Source organism: Syngnathus floridae, chromosome 8, assembly GCF_059516105.1.
Source record: "Syngnathus floridae isolate MCC-2025c chromosome 8, RoL_Sflo_1.0, whole genome shotgun sequence".
NCBI lineage: Eukaryota > Metazoa > Chordata > Actinopteri > Syngnathiformes > Syngnathidae > Syngnathus > Syngnathus floridae.
In genome coordinates, this window is record NC_142420.1 from 1,779,407 (window position 1) to 1,805,673 (window position 26,267).

General features: G+C 42.8%; 1 protein-coding gene across 6 annotated transcripts in view; it reads right to left on the reverse strand.

Annotated features, from left to right (window-relative positions):
* The window catches only part of LOC148393860 (low-density lipoprotein receptor-related protein 1B-like), a 131,135-nt gene extending 115,816 nt beyond the window's left edge, over positions 1 to 15,319 (reverse strand). For all 6 annotated transcript variants that reach the window (XM_088382578.1, XM_088382579.1, XM_088382576.1 and 3 more), the window contains exon 1: positions 14,786 to 15,319. In XM_088382578.1, coding sequence (XP_088238704.1) covers positions 14,786 to 14,876 — 91 coding nt within the window. In that variant the 5' untranslated portion in view covers positions 14,877 to 15,319. The remainder of the gene's footprint in view (positions 1 to 14,785) is intronic.
* Between the last annotated feature and the right edge of the window lie 10,948 nt (positions 15,320 to 26,267).

Genomic DNA, 26,267 nt, shown 5'->3' on the forward strand with positions numbered 1-26,267 from the left:
GACGTGCACTGTCAAACTGTGAACGGCTCATTAAATCAGATCTGTTACTTGAGTAACTATGGCAATTATAAAGCTCGTACGTCATTCACGGTAACTTCGGAGACGAGTCCATTCGATCGACTCGTAATGCGAGAGAAACACGCAAGCGCGGGAAGAACGAAGGAAAGCACAAGGTGAGATTCGAACCCAGAACCTCCAAATGTGACGTTTCTGAGGTTCACCAAGTTACTGTACTTTGAATATGTTGCAATTCATGGTTTGGCTCATAAGCCGAATTTCTGGATTTGAATTTCTCCAGAACATTTCTGACTGAAAATGAATTCCACCCGCTGTAATTAAGATGCGATACGGCACAGCATAAATTTAAAAAGTTTGCCGCTCCGAAATGAATGCCGCATGAAGAGAAAGGTGAAAGGGTTCTATTCCTGCCGGATCCATGTTTATGAGATATTCAAAATACTGCGATTCAAAGCGAGCTTTTTGCATAAGTCACCGTGGAAGCGTTTCAGCGAGGACGCAAAGTTGCGTTGACAAACACTTTTTAATAAAGCGACTATTGGGAGTGTTGGATGTTTCTTTCAATGTCATTATATCGGGAGAAAAACTCCAGCTCATAAATCGGCCATCCTCTGCTGTTGCAATAAGGAAATATTTGGCAATAACAAACCTTTCAAAAAAGAGCAATGCGAGGTGCTTAAGCACACAGGCGAGTCTTTTCCATTTGAAAAACCTGCATGTTTACCAAATTGTCTTTTCTCAAGCGTGTATTGGAAACGGATGATAATGACTTATTAATGTCAAGCCTACCTGTTTTTTTTTTTTTCTCCCCCCGCAGAAACACATCTCCCGCTTTGCTAATGATCTCTGACAGACTTGACAGGACCTCTCTGCTGAGATTTCTCATAAAAACAACCACGTGAATCGATCAGCTGGGCTCCACACCGGCCTGCAGCTGATGCATATTTTATTAGTGCGCACCAAACCAAATCAAGTTCAGAACAATCTCATTTCCAACTACTTTGGCACACCCAAATGGAAATGTTTCTCGTCGAATAACGCCGACAGTTCGCCGCCTGCGAAATGCTAAACGGCTTTGATTCCGATATACGATAAAAGGTCACGCCGACGTAATTATCCCGGAAATATTGACCTTAACGTCGGCCACCCCGAGCTTCATTAAGATTTTAAATCTGAAGTCTGACACGAGAAGGGCGAGCGCATTTTCATCGAGTAATGGGATCTAGACGCGGCGACCTCCAGGAGTAAATACGTCGGATTTCCCTCCGTACTCTGTTCTTCAATACCCGAGCAAAGTCACTTGAAGGTGATACCTGGGAGAATAGGATCCCGAGGCCTATTGACTCTGTACATTATTAATTCCGTTTCAAGCTTACAGCAGCGCCCGCCAGCATCATTTCACAAGCAGAGAGGAGAAATTGGAACAGTTGGGGGTGTAATACTCTGACTTCTCTTTCTGCCCCATGTCAATACCACGCCAAGAAAAGATCGAGGTTACAGCCCACACGCGGGGTCGGGGAGGAGTGCTCGCCGAATCCAAATTCGCTTCTGGGTCCAAGTGAACTAAAGTCGTTTCTGGTAAACTTCAAGTTAGCGAGTAAACGGTTTTTATTTTCATACAAAAAGCACAAAGCAATTAGAGGCACAAAATTGGTATCGTCGCTGTCGGGCAGAATGCTCGCATCTCCAAAAAGGCTTTTTTTTTTTTTTTCAGGGGAGGAAAAAATGAGCAGCAATAGATTTACCTCCCCAATCATTTTGCTTACAGCGTATCACCCAAGAATCACATAATAGCGACTTTCCGTGGGCGAAAAGAACTGTGGCTTCTGCCCTGTCGTGATAAGAGGTGCGCCGTGTAATAATAACCGCCTCGGACAATCCATCAGCAGATCTATAAAATCTTATTAGCGGTGCAGGTAAAGCAGTGTCGATACAAGGCGACAGATGTGTTGCTCGAAGTTGCTTTTGTTGCAAAGCCACGTGCCGGTGACAAGCGTAACCTTTAAATGCAAGCCTGACAACTTCAATCTGCCTACTTCGCCCTGTTGTTGTTGTTGTTGTTGTTGTTTTTTTCGGCGGGGAGGAGACGGCGGAGCAAACGCCGCCCGCAGGAGAATTGATTAAATGTGAATAACGCATGAGCTATGAGCAGCGAGTCGCAATGTAGCTGGTCAGTACTACGGGAGAGAGAACAACTGTCGGGATAATTTGACAGCGCCTCGCTAAGTCGCCGTGGCATCTCGGAGTCATCAGCCGCGGCCGAGATTAAAAGCGTTGGAACACGGGCGACGTTTTTGACAACTCTGAAGTGATGCATTTGTCAAAACACATCATGACTAATCACGAACTCAAGCGGGCTTGAACATCTACCACAACGTCACACGACAAAACAAAAGGATCTACGCACGCACGCTTATGTTTGAATGATGTTTTGAAAAGACATGGCCATTTGTGCCATTTGGAAAGGCTACGTTCATATACAACATGCTTACAAATGTCTTCTCACGGATATGCCAAGCTAAATAATGGAGGTGTCAGCCTCAATGTGAACAAAAGAGGCAGCCATTACTTTTCTAAAGCCCATGACCGGCTAAAATACTGCTTGACAGTCTGCAACTGTCATCAGTTGTGTGAGGACAGGGTTTTTGACCCAAGACGACTTTTTTTAAAATTACTCTAACACAATGGTGCCAAACCCGAGGCCCCGGGGGCCAGATTCGGCCCACCGCATCATTTTATGTGGCCCGGAAATTTACAATCATGTGTCAACTCAATGTTTCTTGTCAGAATACCAAACCTCTATATTGTCTTTCCTTTTAATAACAATGAGATATTGCAAAAAATAATTTGTTATAATCCCAATTTCAAGATAAATTGGAAAATTCTGTTGTGCGTGTATGTGATAATATCCACAAACATTCATTTCTATTAAAGTCATTAACGGCCCGCAACAAAAAATGAGTTTGACACCTTTGCTCTAACTCAACTCACCGATACGGCGGCACCGTGAAATACAAGTGACCCAATTTCAAAGTCGTTCATCCATCTTTTTTTCTTCATACTAACCAGGTTCAACGTCGAGCACGTTCTGTTAATGACCGAAATGTACCCGCCACCCGGAAGCCAAGGTTTATGGTGGCGATCGTCTCTAAATGGCTGCTGATTTATGTGACGTGAACATAATGCAAGCAAAAGAGCTATTCCATCACGCTACACCTTTTGATTAATGCTCCAAATTGCACCGAGGTCATCAAGCAAGAACTATGAAAGAGCAAGGCCACGAAGGCACATACGTTACGGGAGCCACGTACTCGCCATAGGTTGGACCGAGACCGTGAGGGCTCTTACATTATGATTAGAAGTTACTCACTGCAATACTAGTCAAATCTTCGGGACAACGTCACAGAGAGCTGAAGATTGCAGCGAGCATTGAAAAATGATTATCCCCGACAAGAAACGTGATCGGTCGGTCGACCAAAGTGGCCCTTTTGGGAGAAAACATCTTTACAATCCCGCAGAGAAGTAAATGGCTTTCCGACAAAAGGTGTTGTCCGTAGTGCCGTCGTCTTTTGTGCGGGCGGTTCTTTGTCTCGCAATGATGTCTTCATCAATAGCCTCTCTGTGATTGAATTTGGGCATCAACAGCCTGCAACAGATCAACGTTTGCAGACGCCCACTAAGCTACGCCGTAATCATGTTTGGACAGAGATAATCTAATTCTCAGTCAATTATCTTGGCTTCCACGGAACTGATAATGCTTGCTCTTAAGCGGCAAATTGGCAACGTTCGAATGTAAACACCATGTTTCACGCTAAATGTGTTGGCTCAGTCTATCGGGGTTTCCATTTTATGGTTTGCGGGCCACGGCGGAGGTGCTCGACAGCACCAGGGTGCACCGAGGGGGGTCCCGGACTCCATTATCGTTATCGGTAAATCCCATCTTAGACAGGGAGCGGCAAAGCAGAGGCTACGGCTAAGTTTGCCTGCCGAAACGCATGTGACAAAATGACAAAAGCAGCCACGCAGTCACCACCAAAATGAGATTTTCGCTCGCAGTCAGTCAAGATGACAATTGCAGATCACATGACACCTACACATGCTCTAAAAATATTCCCCGCAACTGTCCAAGTTAGCAAATGGAATCCTTGAGTCTGTCTGCCTGTTCAGACTGTCACGACAGCGTGCATGCAAATCCCGAGCAATTATTTGCTGAAACGTAGAGGCTGAGACTTTCTCCACGGCATACCAAAGAGCGGCATGTTTGTTTGGCCCTTGGGATGTAGCCTGAGCTTTGAAAAACAGTCAATTCATTACGACTTGGGTGTCTTTGCCGGCCTGGAATTACAAAACAAATTTCAAATATTGATGTCGGGATGGTCGAGAAACAACAAACCGCATACGGACCACGTTCCAAGTGGCTGGGAGCAGGATCATAAATACGTTTCAACAATTCAATTACAGTCGATGGGCGCTGCTTGCGATTGCCCGGACATGACTGCCACACGATTAGCGCTCGATGGATGGACTTTTATTTCGTTCCGCTGGAAAGATAAAGTGGATAGGGGCGGTGATGGTAACAATTCCGACATAGCCCTCATCAAAGTTGTCGCAGTTCTCCAAACAGAAAAGGAAAAAAAGACAAGTGGATCATTTGAAGCAATATTCGAATGCTTGTCCCAAAACGGCACAATGGTGTTTGTTGAATATTCGAAAAGCGCTCCTCTGTAGTGCTCTTCACCAGAATAATGAACGCCATCCAAGCTATGCCATTTGACTCCCGTATCAATAAAACAGCAGGGAGATTCATCTTCAGAGTCTTTTTTTTCCTTGGCATATGGGATTCCAAGCTCAGTCCTATCTCCTAAATTGGTATCTTCAGTCGACATCCTCACTAAGTTCAAGGTGGAAATGCACAAAAAGATGAAATCAATAGACGACTAAAAACAAAGCCTTTGTTTGGCATAACAACACAAGCGGCTGGAATAAAGTCATCACTTCAACTCATGTGGTTTCTGCAGCACATTTCCTGTTCTCAACCTTTCCCTGCGGACTTCCCGGCAAATTTTCACTCTCGTGCTCTATAATGACAATTCATGTTGGGCATTTCATTTCAAAGCATCTGCATCAATAGAAGAGACCACAATTCAGCCAGGAAAGCTTTTGAGGAAAGAAGCTCACTAGTTGGGAGCAAAGTATCATCAAAGCGGCTTTCGCTCTTTTGGCAAAAAAAAGTCCTGTGCATCTCATGCTGGTATTAAGCCAACGCTGCATTTGAAAATACACAATAAAAGCTTTACGGCTGATATTGCAGAATGTAGCGACAGCCGTCTTTTCATATGGACTGGAAAGCGATCCTTTGATCCGTTGACTTATTTCTTGACTTTTGGCGCACAATTTGTGCGGAGCCTCACTTAAGTGCAACTTGAATCGCGAATGGGTCGTTTTTCCTTTCTTTAGCATTAGCTAGGCGCGTTTGTGACAGAACATAATGTAGCACTCCACCGTAGATAATGACTATTGTGATGAGGCCTTCTTAGAAAGAGACGACATCTAAGCGCTAGTAGCTTAAGAGTATTTCTCCGTAGCCGCTTAGCGTTTCAGTAGCAAAGCGACTTTTGTAATCATGTATAGTACGGGAGTGTCGACAGAGGCTCCTTTTTTTGCCCCGGCAGTTCTAAACCTTAAATGCATCTCGTTGTCTGATGTCACACAGCTATCCGCCAGAGATGGTGAGGAAAAAGATGTTGTGAATCATCTGATAAGGCAGGGAAGCTAGCGCACAGCTGGATACAAAGGCACAAGCGTAGATCGCGTCAATCCCCTCGGCTATACCTGAACAAACGACAACACGACTTTTACATTGGCAATCTCCAAAGTAAGATGGCGTCAAGATCCAAAACAAATGTCAGGACATATGTTCGGTTGAGCAGGTATTCACTCCACAAGTAGCTTAGCCTAATTTGCTACATTTCTCTTGTGGGTAGCTTCAGAATATCACTCGTTCTATTTTCCAGGTAGCTTTTCCAAGCATGTCTCTAACATTGAAGATTCACACACACGGGCGGCAATTCACTTACGAAAGCTGGTGATCTGCAATGGATTGATTGTATTGTGTGCCTGTTGAGTTCAAGAGGATGAGGTCACAAGTAACGCTTGAAATTACACCTCCATGACGGAGACATGAAAGGAAATGTCAACCTCGCTTAGCTTGTACATGCATGAAAACACAACTGTAGCGCTGGCCTCGGGCAACGGAGGGGGGGGGCATGCTGTCTCGGGGTGCAAAGAGACAATTGCATTGTGGTCAAGTTGCACAGATTGCATCAACATGTGCCGCGCCTGCTTCCGTGGATTACAATCACTGCTGCGTTTGATGCAAAAGAATCAAATTAAAACGGTCAGTGCGGCGGGAAGCCAGCTTCCCTTGTGATGACGAAATCCTGTCGTTCATTTACTCAAAACGGCGGTGTTGAACGATAACGATACATTGCTTCACGGCTTCGAATTTTTTGTTTTATGATACGTGAGAGTTCCGCCCGTCATCGCCGATACGGAACGTAAGCCATCATTGTCACGTCGATGAGCCCAAATTCAGACTTTCACTTTGACTGAAAAGTGAGCCTAAAGTGAATTTAAATTCCAAAGCACTTTTCTCTTCTTTTCTTGCACTTAAGCTCTGTTGCGAGTATCTATAAATAGCCATCAATATTTAATGCCACAAAAAGATGAGGCCATTTTCTCCTCGGAGCAGATGCTATAAAGAACAATGATGCGCCGCTTTGGCTCCCTGCTACACAAGAAGTGCAAAATAGAAATGCACTTTAAAGGCAGCCGGGTCTCTCCAGGAAGTCATTAGGTCAGAGAAGTGTGGAGGATGGCCGACGAGGGGGCTTTAATAATGAAGAGCTGGCCGGCCGTAGGGAGACGCTGCCGCAGGCAGCCATTTACACAGCCGTGGAAATGAAAGATATTGCGGCGCCCCCAAATGTCCCAACTCTTTGAAAAAAAAATGGCCAGCCAACACTTGTTAGGGTAAACACAAGCACCCAATTACTATGCAATAATTAATAAGTAAAAGAATATCAAGCTTGAAATCAGAGATGATTTAAAATTGCATGGCACCGGCTTCAAAATTAGAGCGTTTGTTTACACGCGTGCTTTAATCCAGATACGGTTCTAATTTGACAACACGTTTAATCTGACTCTTTGTTTTCCCCAGCATACGGCATATGCTCGCGAGAAGGATAAAATGATTATTATATTATAGCACGGCATCATATGGTCCCGTCCATTATTCTATTAATCTTTCGCAAATATGCAGCAGATGTGACATTTTACAAAGATGGATTTGGATTAGACAGCAGTGTAGAATCTGTTTTTGTTTTGTTCTTGAAGAAGGTATTCCGATCTTTTTTGGATTATGTATTATGTTTGGATATGAACTATGAGCATAATGAGTTACCTTGCGTATGCGAAATGCAGCGTGTAAATGAAAAACACATTGCTTTGCTTTACCCGAGCCTAAAGGACAGTCCAACTTAATTAATATTTGGATTAAAGTTGATTTATGTTGAGTGGAATCAAAAGGCAATTCAAAGCTGCGTTCTTCTTTTTTGGTTTTTTTTTTTTGTCCATTCACAAGGCAACTCGATGTTCTTCACCTAAGCAAAAGCAGCATTTGCAAACAAAACAACTGAAGAAAATCAAAGGCAAAGAAAGGAGAACAAAAGAAGCTCATTAAATTCACAAAATGAACAAACATGGACGTGCTAATGTGTGAACTGGAGGCTTTTTTATCAAACATAATTTCTTGTGATTTTTCACCATGCATTACAAATGAAATGTATTATTTTTATTGGAGAAAGTCTCCTAAAATGTCGTCTGCGGCTCGTTAGTTGCACTCCTCGTCTTGAGCGGGTGTTTACGACCGATGGAGTGCGAAGAGTCAGATAGCAAGTAAATGCATCCTCGATAAGCGCGACGTCATTTACTGTTGTGTGTGTGTGCGCGCGGGCGAGTGTGTGTGTGTGACCTTTACTTGCTCCTCGTGGACCATCGATTGGCCTCCTCCTACCGTGTGAGTTTTCATTTGCACTTAATTAGTCCCATACGCTACACTTCCATGTCATGGGCGCATTTGAACTTTCTTACGCCCACACATGTTGGAGTTTTCTGTGCATTTGCGTTTGTTTTGTTTTATTGCAAAATATACGCACGGGCAAATGAATCAATGATTTGTTGGCTTTTGTTGACAGAAATGATCAATGTTTGATGTAAAAAGTGATTCAATATTTAGGGAGTGACACTGTTTTTAAAGACGAGTACAAATATGAGGTTAGTTTGGCTAAAGCAGCGAGTTTGAGCTTTCAAGAGTGGCGCTAATGTGAGCCTCATTTGTTTTTCTTATTCAGATTGAAGCCCGCAGCACTAAGCCGCATCGTCAATGAGCTCATAAATCCAAGATGAGACTATTTTCTCAATGATAAGACCGAAACGACTTTATTTGAACAACACCAAAATAACGTCGGCAGCAGCCAGGGAGGCCCGCGGGCTAAACGTCGACAATCACGAGTAGAGCTAGAAAAACATCAAGAGCATATGCTCACTCGTTGTCACAAGCGTGTTGATGAAATTGACAATTGCCGACAAGATAACAACAATTGATGTTCAATTGTGGCATCAATTAATCAATAATGACTCCTGGATTATTTCTATTTTTATAAATAAAAGAATTGTTTTCTGCTTTGCACATGGACAATGTGTTTCCTATTTACATATGTCTAAAATAAAAATAATTTATTTTACACAGTGGTAGGTGGTTGATGATTTCAGTCACATCTTGTAAAAGCAAGTCTGGTCCTCAAAAGGGCCTTTTTTTTTTCCCTCTCGCATGTTTGGTGTTAAAATCACCGCTTCCACTTCGAGTGGAAATCACAGGAAGTGCGGCGCGAGAGGCGCTTGTGTCGACATTGTGTTCACTTTCACCTTTCATTTGAAATCTGAGTGTGAATACAATCAAATACCAAACGAAATGATGAAGAAGCCTGTTTGTTACATGTTAGATTGTACTTGAAAAAAAATAGAAGGAATTTTAAGAACAAAATAGTTTGAGTGTGCGACATCCAAGTACGGCTCCTGAAGGTCGACGTAGACCTTTGTTGTTTTTTTGCTTGTCGGTACCTGTTCAGAAACAAGTGACTCTTATCAGCGGGCGGCTAGCGGCGGATACACGCAACGCATTGGAGGCGCCAGTGCTTAATCTCTTGTGGGAGCGGCGAGGTCCATAGCACCTAACTTGCGCACATTTACAATCAGCCGGCAAGAAATCAGAAGGCGCCGAAGCCACGCAAGGCGGCGGAATTGCTCTAATCTTATCAAAGGTGTCGTCTCCAAACAAACACGACTGAACTGGGATTGCTGCGAGCGCGGTTAATGAGTGTGCTCGTCCGATGGAGCGAGAGAACAAAGATGGTGAACCGCTCAGATGCATGTCAGGGAAGCATCTTCAATCTGACGCCAGATGCTGCTGTGCTTGCGCACCTTCTCAAATTGCAACACAAAAGTAACGAGTCAAGATTCCACGGCAGGCGCCCGCCGACCAGGGAATTGCCGCTGCAGGTAAGGCGGCCTGGCTTTTTCTTTTAGATCTTGCAATTCACCAACTTGTTCCATCAAAGCGCATTCAATTATTCATCTTTCAATCTCACAAATATTTTACACCTAAAAGCCTGTTAAAGTGCAAAGTCAGGCTTGGAGCGACTCGAGATATTCTTAGTGTGTCTAAATGCGACGTGCCGGACAGTAAACAAGGTGCAGAGTTGTTGGGCGTTCGCACGGTGACGTGAGAACGATGCCGGCTTTCGGCCTCCGTTCGCCATCGAAGTCTGTTGGATTACAATTAGCTCTGGCAGGAAAGGAAACGGCTACACACTTTGCAGATTTTCATTTGAGGCTGAATGTGCGTGCCGCGCTCCGTTTGTGTGTCAAAGCAGCTTTGGATCGCATGTGTCTTCGGTTAATGGAGTACAAGGCAGCATACTAATTTGTAGATTTAGTCCTTTTTTAACGTTGCCTATACATCTTGTGATTAAAGATGGAATCAAAATGGAGATTTTTGTTTGAGTGTGGTCCCTGCTGCCTTTCCAGTCTTCAAACCAAAGGAAGTGGAAAGATGTTAATGACTCGGGTTTGTAATTTGTTCTTTAAGAGGAACGCATCAACTGGCTTTAGGCTTGTCTGCTGAATGAATTTCCTCGGGGGGATGAATCCCTCCCTGTGTGTCGGGCTGTTTTGGGCCAAGGCGGCGAGATGGAGTCCAGTGAGGCCTCGGCCCGTGCCAGGTGGCAGCTGGGCGAGCGAGTCCCCGGCGAGCTTTAGTGCGCCGTCATCGGGTCCTGCCGCCGATTTCGCTCGGGGTCGCGACGCTCGTGATGTCACGGGCCGATCATTTTGACATTTTGATTCCATTATCCAAACTGTTCGGACTCCTGATTGATTCTCATTGGCTGAGGGAATGAATTATTATAAATGATGTGTTCAATTTTGGACAGAAGCTTTAAGCGGCCTCACCAGCAGCACCGAGGAATCAATATGCCTTAATGATCAGAGCGGCAAACAAAGAAATTGTCTTAACTCGTTAAATGCCAAGAATGTTTTTTTTAGCAGGGAGATAAGCAGCGAGAAAAGTTCAAGATAATGTTTAAGGCTAATGACACAAGAAAGAATAAAACATCCCTTGGCAAAACAAGCTGCTTGCTATGTTTGCTACATGACGGCAAGAAGCCAGATAAATAGTCAATTTCTTCCGACAGTACTTGCTCCTGCGGGCGTTGCCCTTTGCCCTTTCAAAGCGACTGACTCAAAGACACTTAGTTGAAGGCGTGTGCATTTTCCACTCCTTCCGACACGTTATATTTGTTTTATTCGGGTTTCGCGTGGCGGTATTTTCAAAATCCTGAAAAATGAATTACGTGTTCCCGAAAGGAATAAATCATAGTATAGGTCGCCTGACCAAAAAAAAAAAAAAAGAACCTCAGCAGCCTTCCTGCAATAAGCCCGCATACTAATTTTAACCTTTACAGCGCAGCTGATTTGTCGGCAACACGTCTGCTCTGACGGTTTAGTCCGCGTTTTCGTGGGGCATTTTTTTTCCCCAGCGTGACGTCAGGCTTACTTTTCAATTCACGTTGCATTGCAGCATATCCATCAGCCAATAATAACCTCGACGGCACCCAGCTCATTTTATTTTACCGTTGCCCCTCCGAGACCTATTCTCATTAGAATATCTGGCAATAAAGCACTTGCATTTTCCTCCATTCATAATTGATATACTCTTTTTCGTTCCATTTCTCGCCACGCTTTCACGATATGACCGAGACACTTTCTCGGAATTGACTCCAGCATCGCCGGGCCTCTCGGCGGGAAATTTATTGATTCATTAATCACATTTGCAATTAAGTATCACGTGGGTAAAAAAAAAAAAAAAAAACTCATAAGAGCCCCCCCGGCGCACGCAATGAGTCCTCTGAGGATATCAAAGTGTCAGATTATTAGATTTGAAAATGTAAGGCCCCTTTTTCGATTACTAATCAATGTCATGTGTCACTTTGAAGCCAACGACGTTTGTATTACCAGACAATCTAATGTTGGTTCAATTGGAGCCGGTTTGATCTGCGAACTGATTTTTCTGTCTCCCACAAATGTATTTGAATGTATTCTGTACAAATTATTATTATTATTATTTAAGTGGTATAGAAAATGGATGGATGCTGGATGATTGTTATTGTTAATCATTATTATTATTTTATTTCTATTTTTGTTATTATATATATAAAAAAAATAAAATAAAATCGCCAAACTTTGCAGACACATTGAGCCCGGTGAAAATGTTTTGATTTATGACCCAAGTACTATAAACAAGAAAATGGGTCTTTAGCGCCCCCTACAGTAGTACATTTGACCTCCATTGATTTCACTCAGCAACTCTGACCGAGACGGACGGCTGGTGTCCCTAGGAGTGCAGCTGGAGGCCATACATCACCTCTGCCCCGACCAGGATTGATGACAGCAACACTTAGCTGACATCACTGACTGGATCTGTCAGCTGTTTTTAAGTCTCTTCAGAGCGTGCCGGAGACCCACATAGGTAGGCAAACGCTGACTCGGCTATTACCTCAAACAACCTCGCCAAACCAGTAACGGCCGCTGAAATGTCAAACGTGCTCCAACACTCCAAACGCTGAGCTTTGCCTCGAGTGTCTCATCTGCTCAATGCTCATTTCCAAGTTTCTGACGACTCGTCTGGTTTTTCAGCCAAGAACAAGCGAGACTTAAAGAGCACCTGAGGCGGTTGGGCGGGCGGGCAGGCGGGCGCCTCTTGGATGGAAGCAACATAAACGGCAACGGTTTTTCCCAATTATGATGCTGACTCATGTTTTGACATCACCTCTTTTTCAGTCCAGCACTCGGACCTCCACTTTGCAATTTCTATTGACTCTGCATTAAATGCAATCCACATGTGGTTTCGCCAAGCACTTGGTGAAAAAAAGTGCGGTCATAAGGTGGCGCCCTGAGGAACACCAGTGGCTGAGGTTGAAACGCGACCCCAAAGGAGGCTTTGGCGTGCCGGCCGTTGGTTTTGTGTTAATGTCTCCCAGTGAAATATGTAAAACCCAGATGAAAAGAAAGAAGGCCAACCTTTAAAGGTCAACAAAACACAGAAGTGCACCGATGAAAGCAACTCTCCAATTTTCCGTTCACATTCATCTTGGCCAAGGTTGAATTTCTCAATTTTGGCTCTGCAGGGGCACCTCCCTTTTGTGAGGCAGCACCCGTTAAAAACAAATTTGAAATGAGTTTCGATTGTGTAGTGAAAAAATAATTTGAGGTCGTGTGGGAAATTTGTGTCCTCTTGTGGAGGTTTTTTTTTTTTTTTTTTAAAGGAAGATATGAAAAGTAGTAGTAGCTTGATCAAGACAAACTGAATCTCCAATTTGGAAAAAAAAAATATCTATTCATTCGAATTAATTAAATAAACCATTTTGCATTCACTAAAAGAGTCATTCTGGAGATCTCTACACATTTGTTAAAGCGTCAAAAGGAGATGTTGGATGTCATTAGGAATGACTAAAATTCTAAAAATCATTCTTATATCTTGAATGTTATGTAGCTGGCTGGAATAATGAAATAATAATTTACAATTGTAAACGTGCACTTCTCTAGACCTCTGTGATATTATATAACCAAAAATTAATAAGTTGCTAAACATGTCCGCCACTACTGTCAAAGCATCCGTAACCGGGCACACATTACAAACATCCTTGATTTTTTTTTTTTTTGCTGATTCATTTCATTCACAGCCAAACAATTCCATCAATGAGCTTTCAGAATACTGGAAATTGCAAGCGGCCGAAAGCACGAGCTCACCACTTGGCATTGGACATGACAATGCTGGCTACCACAAAGCAAATTAATATCGGACTAATTAGGCTGACAAGCAACTTTGCTGTTACGAGCCGTTATCATTACGAGCCTTTTCGACAGCACTCGCATTAATTCTCGTTGGCTTTCACAAAGACCCTCAAAGCGAGTGTACATGTGAACATTTCAGAGGTGCTCTTATGTATTTCCCTCCTCGGTGCATCCTCGAGGTTGGTCTTTTCATTTCATGCACAGCAACAGAGGTAAACAGTAATTTGGTGTTTTCTTTTCCCTCGTGTGACTGCTGGGCAAATTATAGACACAAACACAAAAACTCACACTTTTTTTTTTTTTATATATCACCCTGGGTTTTGAGAGGAATTCAATAAGTAAACTTGACATTTCTGGAAAATAAGGAAAGTCTGACAAACGTGACCCGACCTCCAGGCTCAAGTGCAACAAAGGTCATCACATCATTAACTCCACCAGAAAAAGTTACGTTTTCAAAAAGATGGCTTGCCTCCGTTGCTTATGGAAACTTTGACGAGATTTTGCTACATGAGACAAATATTCAATATTGGACAATATTGGTGAGCATATTGACAAGATATTTTGTACACACACACACACACACACGTACACAAACTATTTTAAATATATATATATATATATATATATATATATATATATATACACACACACACACACACTTACATACATATATGTATATAAATTATAAATATAAATATAAAATATAAATATAAATATAAAATATAATATATATATATATATATATATATATATATATATATATATATATATATATATATATATATATATATATATATATATATATATATAAAACATTCCCAGCTATATATGAACTAAAACTTGAAGTGTTCTCATCAAATTGAATGTCCATGTGATTCGATTCGCAACCGAACCGGCTTCGCGTTTTGCATTCCCACATGCGCTGCTCCCACAGTGCCGATTAGGAGCCAAATCTCCACGAGAGACAAACACAGCCCGAAGGAGACGTTCACCTGCTGCACTGTCTGATAGCGCGTGCACGCATACGCCGAACGTGACTATGCCCAAGCCCCCCCAGCACCACCACCACCACCAACCCCCCCGCCCCGATGCAAATACGCAACTCCATGTGCTGCTTGCTGTACGTCACAGTGTCACAACGGCAAAAGAAAAGAAGTCCAACTCTGCTCGTCACCTCATCACGCATGCACGGAACAATTGACGAATGCGGTTCATGCACAATGCGCACGTTTACCACTGAAGGTGCCAAGTTGAGCAAGCGCCCCCCCACTGGCACCCCGCCCCGACTGTCCCTTACCTTTGCGCTCATCCGTCCCCGGCGACGGCTCGATGCATGGAAATAATCCCGAGAAAAGGGCTAAGAAGGTGAGGAGGAAAAACTCGGACATGTTTTCGGAGAGCGGGCTTATCAGGAGCCACGGCGCGTCCCCCCGGTCCCGTTGCTCGCTCCTGGCCCAGGTCCAGCTCCAGCTCCAGTCTCCCCCCCTCCCTCCTCTCCGGTCTCCTCCACCACCGCCACGCGGTTGTTAAGCGCCGTTATTCGGAGATGTCCAGAGGATGCGGTGCAGCCAGCGCGCCCCCACCGCTCCCCGACGCATGCACTCGGCTCCGTGCGGCTGATGAGAGCGAGTGCGAGAGCGAGAGCGAGAGAGAGCGAGGAGCGGCCAGGGATGGGATGGGATGATGGGATGGGGGGCGAATGAAGATGGACAAGTGGCTGGGTTCTTCCCGTCTTCTTTTCCCTCACTGATTCAATGTCGTCAAGGTGGCGCAGCTCATCGCATCGGTCAGCCGGGTGCCGGGTGCCGGGTGCCAGTCTGCTTGGACTGGATCAGCCTCACAGGCAATGAATTTAAACTCGGGGAGGTGGGGGGCAGGAGTGTGCAGGGAGGAGGGGGGGGGGGTGAAGTCATTTTGCTCCCTCACTTTCTCGCAAGCAGACTTTCATGGCCTCATATACTCAGCAGCCTCCTGGAGTGTACTTTTAAATGGAATTTATATCCAGTCACTCTTTGCCCATTCGACTACATGGAATTGGCATCAATCCGTTCCAGCCAAACACCTCCAAAACTAGTTTAATAAGGAAAACATACAGTATCAGTCTCTAGTTTATATTTCTTATATAGTTGTATAAATCATTTAGGAGAATGGCAACAATTAGACAATTTGTGAAGTCATTATTTTGGCTCCCTGTGTAGTATGCAAACCAGCCACCGGGCGGCAGTAGAATAAAGTCATGCAAAGAAAAAGAAGAGTTTCAACTAACTGTTGCCTTAGTATCGAGATAGAAATAAGTCTTTTCACCAACAGCTATATCCTATTGATATTTTGCATTTCTTATATTATTATAATTATTGTTAATAATAAGAGAGATGGGTGAAGTCACATATCCAACATTACTACAACTACTAATTTTATTATTATTAATACTATGATTGCATATTGTTTTAAATATGGCCTTTCCGTCGCAAATGCATCGTGGCTCCATTCCCCGCAGATGAAGCCGCATTTAAAAGATGTCCTGTCGCGCAGTTGGAAATGCACTGCGCAAAACAAGTGTTTTCAATGACAATGAAATGTATCATGGATGAGATGTGTCATGTTTTATTCGCGACATGTCAAAGAATGAGGTTGTCAAAGTCTTTAAGGAAATATCAAGCCCTCCTGTGGCCACCATCACCTTATTTTCTCTTTCCAAATGTGTGATATATTTCATGGGGTCTCCATTTCCTTTTCCTACTGAGAGACGGCTACGTTCATATATTGCAGTCATATTGGTAACATTTTATGTGAGCTATTGCCCAAAGCGCTTTTGTCAGTATAGATATTTTTTAATAATGAAAGTGGCGTGAAGTAACAGCTACCTAAGAAAGGTGCAATAACATTGTTTTTTTGCAGAAGATAAAGAATATATGCATGTGACTATGGAGTCCACATGTTTTGTGTTTAAATATTTACTACTTGGAAGGGTTAACACCACCGTTATAGATGCTAAGATTTAGCCCCCAAGTGGCGTTTTCCACTATATGTTAGCATTAAGCTAGTAAGGCTAAGTTGTTTTGTTGACAATTAACAGCTTGGGGGGAAAGTAAGTAAAAAAGGGAAACAAAATTTATCAAAGCATATGATTGCCATTCATCTTCCCACATAATTAACACAATGCATGATTTGAAATGGCTAAGTGGGCTGGCGGCAGGTAAAAGATACTCGCATGCGAGCGTGGCTGGTGTCAGAGGAAATGAGGAGCCCGGCCGGTGGCAGGCAGCGGCCAGGTCAGCCTAATAAGCCACTCGTGCAATGCGTGTCACTCACTCGCGCCGCAGGTCTCGACATACAGGACGCCCGTCATGAGTACACACTGACACGGAGTGGCACAGCCGCTCGTAAGCGCCAGCCGCCTGACCTTCACGTCTATGTGAATTGCGCGCACTGCGGGTCTTCTTTTCAACGCCTTTTGAGTGACAGTGACATTTTTTTTTCCAAGGAGCTCCTTATAATCCTGACGCCAACTAAACGCACCTTTCAATCCCGTGGGAATGTTATTTTTATTTCAACATCGCCAACTAAATATTCATGACTTGTTCAATTGAAAAGAACAGTTGAATGAGTTTGAAGATTAATCATGGCTGAACAATCAAATTAGAATCAATATGGCAATGAAGTACTCGAATGCTACACCCGTCTTTCATTTTAATTGATGGGGCAATATTATCGTGCGCCATTTTTTCTCATTACGTTTGCAATAGAAATATTTTTCGTGATGACGCCCCCTCGGGTTCCATCTTGCGACCTCCGGTTTAAGACCTAGTGGACTACACCGCTGACTTTGGATGACGGCGCTGTTATTTGCTGACCCTGCTTGACCCTGTCATCTCTGCAGGCTCATTATCAAGCTCATAAGACCGCCGCTGCTAGCTCGGCATTCTCTCCGGTCGGGTTCGCGCGAGACCGCCCCCACCCACACCGGTCAAAAGGCGTTTGGTGAAAAACAGGAAGGAGAAAAGATCGGGTGCAGGGTCCGTCACGCGTTTTGTATCTCTTGACAGTTATTAGGGGGAGAAGAAGTTCCATTTGGTCAAGGAGGAAGGCCGAGCGAAGGATGAGGATCCATGGGTAGCACCCCCCCCCCATTTACCCCAACCCGCCCAGGTGAAAGTCAGGCTCACTTCATTTGAATGATTAATATTTAAGGCATTAAGGTGTTTTTCTTCAACATTTACTGGAGTCGTGACTTCTACTTCACACCGATGAAATTAATGAGTGATTCATAATGAAACAAAGTGGCCCAACACTGGCTAATATTTTCATGCAATGAAGGAGGCTTTTCTGTTGCTGTGCAGACATGCTCATTTGTCAGTTCATTAGGCAAACTCAAATAATCAACTCGACACACTCTTTCAGAATACAATAGCCCTAAAAAAACACCCATTCCTGCATGGTTGGTAATTTTTTCTTTTTTTTTAACCCTCTCAAGAGGTCATTATGTTTGTACTAGTATATGTGTATGCATGCGTGCGTGTATATATTTATACTATAAAAAAATATATGTGTGTAGATAGATAGATATATGTAGATATACTATAATATATTTATTTATATATAAATATGTATATATATATATATATATATATATATATAGTATAAATATGTATTTTTAATATATACAGTATAAATAGATATACTGTCCATAAAATCAGTCTCTAGATATAGATAGACAAATGTATGTGTTTTGCCTTGTTTCCATAGAAATCCATCAACCGGGGGGAAACAATCACGTTATTGTGGGGAGTTGATTGTTCTTCAATCCAATTTCATGCATATCTTGGAGGAAATGAACATATTACATCCACATCTTTCAAATACCGGAGTGCTGACGTGTAATAGCGTTTCCTGGGCTCGTATTAAACTGTGAGGAGCAATTTCAACAAAGCAATTTCGAGTTAATTTCCTCTGAAAGAGAGCAAGAAAGAGAATCCTCCCATACGTCCGTATTTACGGCTATAGGGAAGCTGTGTCACAATGACATCTCGCCTTCACATCTCTTTTTCCTCTGCAGTATTTCCTGTAAATTTATTTGGCAAATTTGTCTCATCACAGGAACACTAAACAAGATGGCATATTCCATCTCCGTGCATCAGATACAGTCTCATGTTTAACTCACTACTGCCATCTAGGGATGCATTTCACCGCTGCATTCAAGTCTGGGTGTTCACTTGTGGATAAATCAGACAGATTTTGAGGGCATGAGAAGAAAACAAAAAAGCCACTGGACCCTCAGTGAAGCCTGCATGAGATTCTTGGAAGGCGTTTCTGAATGGACGCAAATGGTGGCGATGCCAAGAACAAAAAACAAGCAGGGGAGTGAATAAATGAGGGGAAGGCACCTTCTTGCCACTGATTGAGATTTAAGAGGTGCGCTTCGCTGGAGTTGAAAGGAGCGAGCCGGGCTGGTGGGTCAGCGGACCTTTCTAAAAGCCTTTCAACTCGCCCGCTCCCGTGCAAAGTCCATTAACGGCTTTCGATTACATCCACGATAATTACTAAAAGCATTAATAATAATTTAGACTCTGCCGGGAGTAGGTTTTGCAGAAAAAATTCACGATACCAAAAGTCTGTGACTTTGCTGAGCCGTTCGAGTCGGATATTTGCGGCAAAGGGCAAAAAGATTTTCGACGTTTTTTGTGGATTTTTACGATTCGTCACTGATCCAATGAAACACTTATGCCAAGGCACGGCTGTAAAAAAACTGTACTATCATTTCCATAGACCACAGGTGTCCAAGCCAAGGCCCGGGGGCCAGATACGACCCGCCACGTCATTTTAGGTGGCCCGCGAAGACAAATTGTGCATCGAATTCATATGTCAGTTCCAAAATTTCTAATTGTTTTCACTTTTAAAAAATATTGCTGGCAATTTTTATTACCATTCATTATTACCAGATTTCAATATTTGATTTTTAAATATTTGAACCGTTTTTATGAGTCTCTGTTTTGAAAACATTCATACATTTATCGTACGGCCCTTTGAAGCAAACTATGACGATGAAATAAGTTTGCCACCCCTGCCATGGACTGACAGCGGCCTCTCTAATCTGGCCGACCTTTTTGTGGTGCAGAAGTGTACATTAATAACCATTAGATCCTGACACATCCTGACGACATATCAGGAGATTTAAATAATCGATGAGGAGACGCGGCTCTCAAGCGCAAACGAGCGTAGCGACTGCATGAGATTTGTGCAGCCACCCGTGTTGGCACAACTACTGTGTAAATAATGAGACCTTTAAGAAGCAGGACAAACATACTGCTGCATTTACTGGAGAGCCGGGCTTTTTTTTTTTTTTTCTTGGTTAATGGAGCAACCAATCTGTGTTGAAGCACGACCGCAATATGTAAATAATGGCCGACTGCACCGCTGACTTGGAAGATGATTTTTAATTGGCTCGCGGCATATGTGACAAACAATATTGAACGGGGAAAGCTTTTATAATATTAACCCTGTACTTGTTTGGACCTTGTTATTGTTTTGACAGGACTTGTGACTTGAGATACCGCGTGACTCGTTTTTTTTTTTTGACAAGCTGATAGTTTTGAGGGTTTTTTTTTTAGAAGTGAGAATTGCACTTTGCGGAAACAATAACGTCGCAGTCTGCTCAATTAATGCTAACACGAAATTGCTTCGACGTGTAGGCAGACTATAACAATTATATTTTCTTTATCTTCTGCGTAGAATGAGCTGAGAAATGAGTTGAGACGCCTCACGATCAGTAGATTTTTGTCTGCAGTCACATTTTTTTCTCCGAATGCATAAAATTTAACAAAGACAGTCTCGTCCTCATTGAAAATATATCGCTGCGGTATTAAATATTCAGCACCTAAACTGGCCTGGATTAATCTATAATCCAAAACAAGTTGAAGGTGTCTAGATATGGGAAGACATTTTATGATAAATGGAGGTCCGCACGTGTTTGTTAAAGGTTACAAACCTCGCTGCTTTTTACCACTCACCCATGTGACTCCTCACGCTTCACTTGAACAGCAATGAAGAGTAAGTGCGCAGATTGTTTACGAGAGGAGAGTGATGGCCTGTTGCTCGTCCATCACCCCGACCGTACGGAAACTGTTGCGAGAAACAAGCTCTCCGCGCTCGCTAATTTCAACCGTGATTGATGCGAGGGACATGGAGCTTCTTGCCAATATCGGAACATTTCCGTTATTTGGCTGAGAGAAATGGATATATTATTCGAAGGTCCAGTCCATTTGGTAAACTATCAACCGCGATTACCGTTCTTCTACTGCTGCGAGCTCTTCTTCCATTTCAAATATGATAGATAGATAGATAGATAGATAGATAGATAGATAGATAGATAGATAGATAGATAGATAGATAGATAGATAGATAGATAGATAGATAGATAGATAGATAGATAGATAGATAGATAGATAGATAGATAGATAGATAGATAGATAGATAGATAGATAGATAGATAGATAGATAGATAGATAGATAGATAGATAGATAGATAGATAGATAGACAGATAGACAGATAGACAGATAGACAGATAGATAGATGGAGCGATGGCTGCAAAATTGCAAAACAGGCTGGCCAAATAAGATCCAAAGACATTTGTAGATAGATGAAAAGGCACAGGGGTTAAGAGATAATCAGAATTGTACTAATTACAGTTAAATTGTGTTCTCCTCCAAATCAACCATCTGCTCTCACAATAACATAGCAGCATGGAACGGGGTAGACAACAAACCGACTCGATGGGAGACATCCTTGAGTGGAGACAAATACATCAAATAAATGAGCACGCTGGGCAAAGAGGCGGTGGGTGGGCGCTTGGGTTTGGCCAACATATAATTACAATCATTTTGCTCCTAATTAAAATATGCTCTCTTTATTGCTCTCCCGATCCAAACGTACATTATAGTAAAAGAGCAGATGCGCAATGTCTCATGAGGGATTTCACGTTCTACACGCCCGCGCTGTGACAAATTGGTCACATTTCCGCACGGTGACCATACACGCGCTCGCCGTATCGCCCGTTTCTGACCCAGTCGTGTTTCTATTTGCGGAGCCTCATTGATATGCGCCGGGGTTTGCATTGATAATTACCTGCTGAGCTCCAGATCGGTTCTGCAATTCAACATCTAATTCCACGGTGTCTGGCGTGTGCGCAGACTTCTAAAACCTGCATAGGTAGTATAATATTCATAAAAGTAAGAAAAGACAGCCAAAGTGAACGCTTGAGTAACAAGGGAAATGAAGCTTTTCTTTCATCTGCGCCGTCTTTATTTTGATTTTACACAATGTCTCTGGAGATACGCTTCATTTCTAAAAAGCGGTAACCCGGGTCTGACCTCACGACGTATTGTGTGTATACCGAAGAACCGCTCGCCGCAAAAAAGTATTTCTTGACTCCCGCTGAAACTGAAAGCATTTTTACTTGCTCCTGAATCTGCTGGCGAACTGAGAAGAGAGTAGCTCAACCGTTCTGGATGAGTTTTAAAACCGGTTTGGGGTCATCTTCACGCCAAAGTATATATCTAGGTGATGTTTTATCGAGGGAGGAAAAAAAATCCCTTCGGTGACATACTTAGATTCGCTCGCACGGTTGTAACGCGATGGAGTGCAAAGCCTTCCCAGAAGACCCGATGCTATTCTGGCAGTAAGTGGCCGTGGTTCAGACAGGTGCAATGGCCGCCACTCTCTTTACCTTAATTACATCAGAACGACGTGATGGTAGAATCATTACCGTCTGAAATGTCGATTGTTCAAACGTTGATCTTCGGTTAACCGAAGATGAACCCCCGGTCGCCAAGCAAGCGGCTGAAAACGTAACTGGGCAATTACGGCAATTGAGGGAGTGCGAGAAAACCGAGTCTGTCTTTGTAAAATTAGAGCCGACAAATTGAAAAGTATTTTCTTGTCAATGACTATAATTAGATGCTTTCTTGCACACATGCAAAAAGTGTCTGAGATAATTAAAAAAGTTCTCCAAACTGACAAAAGTGATGCCTTGGGAATGCGGTCTCATTTTTTTTTTTTCCCGTTAAGGCATTGTACACAGAAAGACGATTTCATAAAATCAATCCGAAGGCAGTCTTGACTGTCAATCATCATTTGTGTTGGAATAAAAACACCGTGCGGGAGACTAAGCTCTTATACGTAAAGCTGCTTTGCAAAGGGTTATTCAAATTTTCACGAACAAAGTTAAGTAGCTACAAGGACAGCCCATGTTTGCTTGCCTCCCCGATGCGAGAGTGAACAGGAATGCGGTGAAAGAGACAAAATGGCAAGAGAGAATGTCAAAGTGGAGGTGTCGTCGCTTGTTGGACGAGAAATGACTGGAGAGGAAATAATCCATTCTAAAACAGCTTTTTATCACAGCCGTATGAAAGGTCAGAAATGGATTCCGTCTGATCTGTGAGGGGAATCTAATTCATAGTGATCCGCGAAATTCTCCCTCCCAGGTAAAGGACTTCAAGACGGCTTTGGAATGACATCTTAGAAGACACGGTTTGGCCTCAATACTCATTGCAAAGGTGCTACCGACTATACCGACTTCTTGATTCCGTACTCAAACAGCAATATTTTTTTTTCGGGGCACAACATCTACATTTCAAGCTCAAATCCAATCAAATTGGATTGTCGATACGGAGATAATCGTACATACGTTCCGGAGCACTTTGGAGAAAGCAACCAAGAAACTTTGGGGCCCAGAGTCGTGAAACACTTTGCATAACTGCAAGATTCTAAACGAGCCGCTTAAAAGCCTTTGTAAATGAAGTTCGACTCTCAACGTTTGGATGTTTTAACCTCCGCAGGAGTTGTGCCTCCCGGATGTATTTGCACATCTGAAAAGGCGAGTCGGAATTCTTGCCATGGGCTCGGATGCGTCTACAAACGGGCCATCTGTTTCTGGATAGCGGGAAAATGCAGCAAAAGATGAAGACAGGGACCGTGATCTCAGTGTTGCATCAGCTATTGCATATTCAAGGACTCCATAGAAGTAGCTGCTTGCTCTCTGTCACATCCAGCTCGTTCGTTGTTTACTCTCCCCCCCCCCCCCCCTCCCCCCTCCCTTCTGGCTTTGCTGTTTATCTCCTATGAACTATGTGCACAGCGTTTACGCAAGCTGACAGTTTGCGTTTGCGGCCCGACTCGTCGCCTAATGGCCTACTGTGATTGACGGATAGATGAGAAGTCGGTTGACAACGTCGGAATATTACCTGCTACGGTTGTGTTCTCGCAATATATGCGCAATGAATTGGTGTTCTAACAAGGACGGATGGGAGAAGAATTGAAATTCTGCAAACCTATCAAAGTCTTCATTTGGAGATGAATTACAATTGTGTCGCAAACATTTAATTAGGATTAAAAATTTGGAGTTGATTAGATGACCAAGCAATGTTGGAGACTCTCCATTTGGCTCCAAAGTGTTGAATAATATTGTTATCATTTTGTGATCTTCACATGATTATCATTGTGAGCCGTTGTAATTTCTTGAGTTGTAATTTTGTGTAGAAGTTGTTTATGCGGGTGTACCCGAGCGATTCGATACTGCGACCTCGGCTTGTTCAAATGAGATGTCAATCGCTCAAAGTGAGCACCGAGTGGTGAAGATAAAGCTTTCTAAGAATCAATATGACAGATGGCAGTAAATGACTTTAAGTGCTGTGATTTCTGTTTTACCTGGGAAAAAAAAAAAAAATCAGAACAGATGGCAATTGTGAGTGTGCTCTGCCAGGATAACTTTTCAACTATTAACTGCTCTGTTACACATGCTCTTCCAAACTTTTGGGACCTTTTAATTAAATCAAATGAATTTTTCATAGCTGAAAACCAAAACGATACCCCAAAGTTGCTGAACAAAATACATCCTGTAGTTGATGAGATAAAATATCAACATTACTTTTTTTTTCTCGGTTGTTGCTTTTGTTGTCTTCCAAGTGAAAGCCTTTGTATTTTAGTCTCCAGCGACATTGGCTGACCTTTATTTGATGATCCCTGGCAAAGTGTCACTCTTGTTGCTTAAGGGATTGTCCTAAATAAAATGAAACATGGGGAGAATATGAAATCCAACTTCCCTTTGTTTTTCCCGCCATGAACATAAAACTAAAGTGACTTTGAAATTTGGGTGCCCAGAGCCTGAGGACTTGCACCAGAGACCCATTAACCCTAAAATTGGGATTAAAGAGATGCCTGTTTGCCTTTGTGAGCATTTCCCGGGTGCCAGAGCTGATTTTGAGCGTGAGCAACCGACCTTACTCAGTGTTGCGCGTAAAAGCGAGAGTCAAATATAATCTACCCTAAGGGATACCATAAAGGTTCCTATCGTCTTTCAAAAAATGTCATCTCAAACAAACATAAAAACAAATCAATATTTAGGAGTTTCCCGAAATCTAATTTCATAGTCATTAAAAGAGGATATATGTGCAGGTGAGACGGTTACGGATGGAAATCAATTTTAGAATCACAGATGTGGGCGGGGTCAGCCACCAAAGGCTTGCAGACCCTCGCTTGTACTAAAACTGGCTGTCCGAACTAATCAGCTCAGGCAACTGCAAGCTGCCAAGGAGTGTCGCTCAATTCAAAAACATCTTCTTTCTAAACGGTCACTTGGACGGAGGAGAAAAGTCCAAATAGCCACTTGAGCTAGGCTGCTGCCAAAATGATTGAAGGCCAACACGTTAACCCAGACCTTCCAACCTTGGGGAATCTACTCGGGGCTGCTTTATTTATTTATTTTCCTTCCAGTACTGTGATCTTCCTCTCTCATTGTGATTCCAGGTAAGGCCGCAACAACAATCCCGAGTCCTCGGACGAATTGTGTTTACAGATCCGAGGCATTAAGTTCGCATTACTTCACGGGATAATAGACGAGGTTTTCTCAAGACTAGAAGGTGTGCGGTCTCAATGAACAGGTCGCTAAGTTGCGTTATTATATTCATTATTATTTATTATATTAAGTTCTTATTATATTTACATGATTTATATATTATATTCATATTATATATTTTATATTTATTATTATTATATTTGTTATTATATTTTATTAACTCATGCACTGAATGAGTTAAGGGAAACAAACCAGTTCTGCAAATGTGTCGCATATAATCAATTTTAATTTGACAGTCCTACATAAGGCGCAATGCAAATTCGGGATAAAATGAAATTTTATAGTCAGAAAAGTCTGTCGTAACGTGGTTTGGTCTAATTAATGATTCCCATTTCTTATACGGCCAAGCTACGGTTTTCAAAGATTAATGAGACGCGAGAAAGTACACACAGAAATAGTTTAACGGAAGTACATAATCGAGTATATATCCTGCTTAAAAATGGAATGCAATATTCATAAGCACGGTGCGGCGTGACACGTGATATTACTCTTGCGCAGGTGAGATAAAAGAGCTCACATCAGCTGAGTCAATGGAGTGGAGGTAGGAATGAGAATGCTCTGCCGCCTTGTCTCCTCATCTTAGACAAAGAGTTCACCTGGAAATAGGACTTCAGGGACTGCTAGAGATACACTTTTGGAAGATAAGCCTCATTAACATGGACGTGCTTTGATAAGAAGAATGTGACCCAGGTATCCCTACTCGCACTCCACGCAACCGAAGCTTCATCGAAAGAAAGTCAAGCCTCGACAGAAACAAGACAATTAGTTATACTTCGTACACGATAACCTGGCTATGACATCATTAGATGTAACTCCGCCCACCCGGGTTCGAGCAATTCGAGGATTTCATTTTAGCTTCATGTTTGGTCC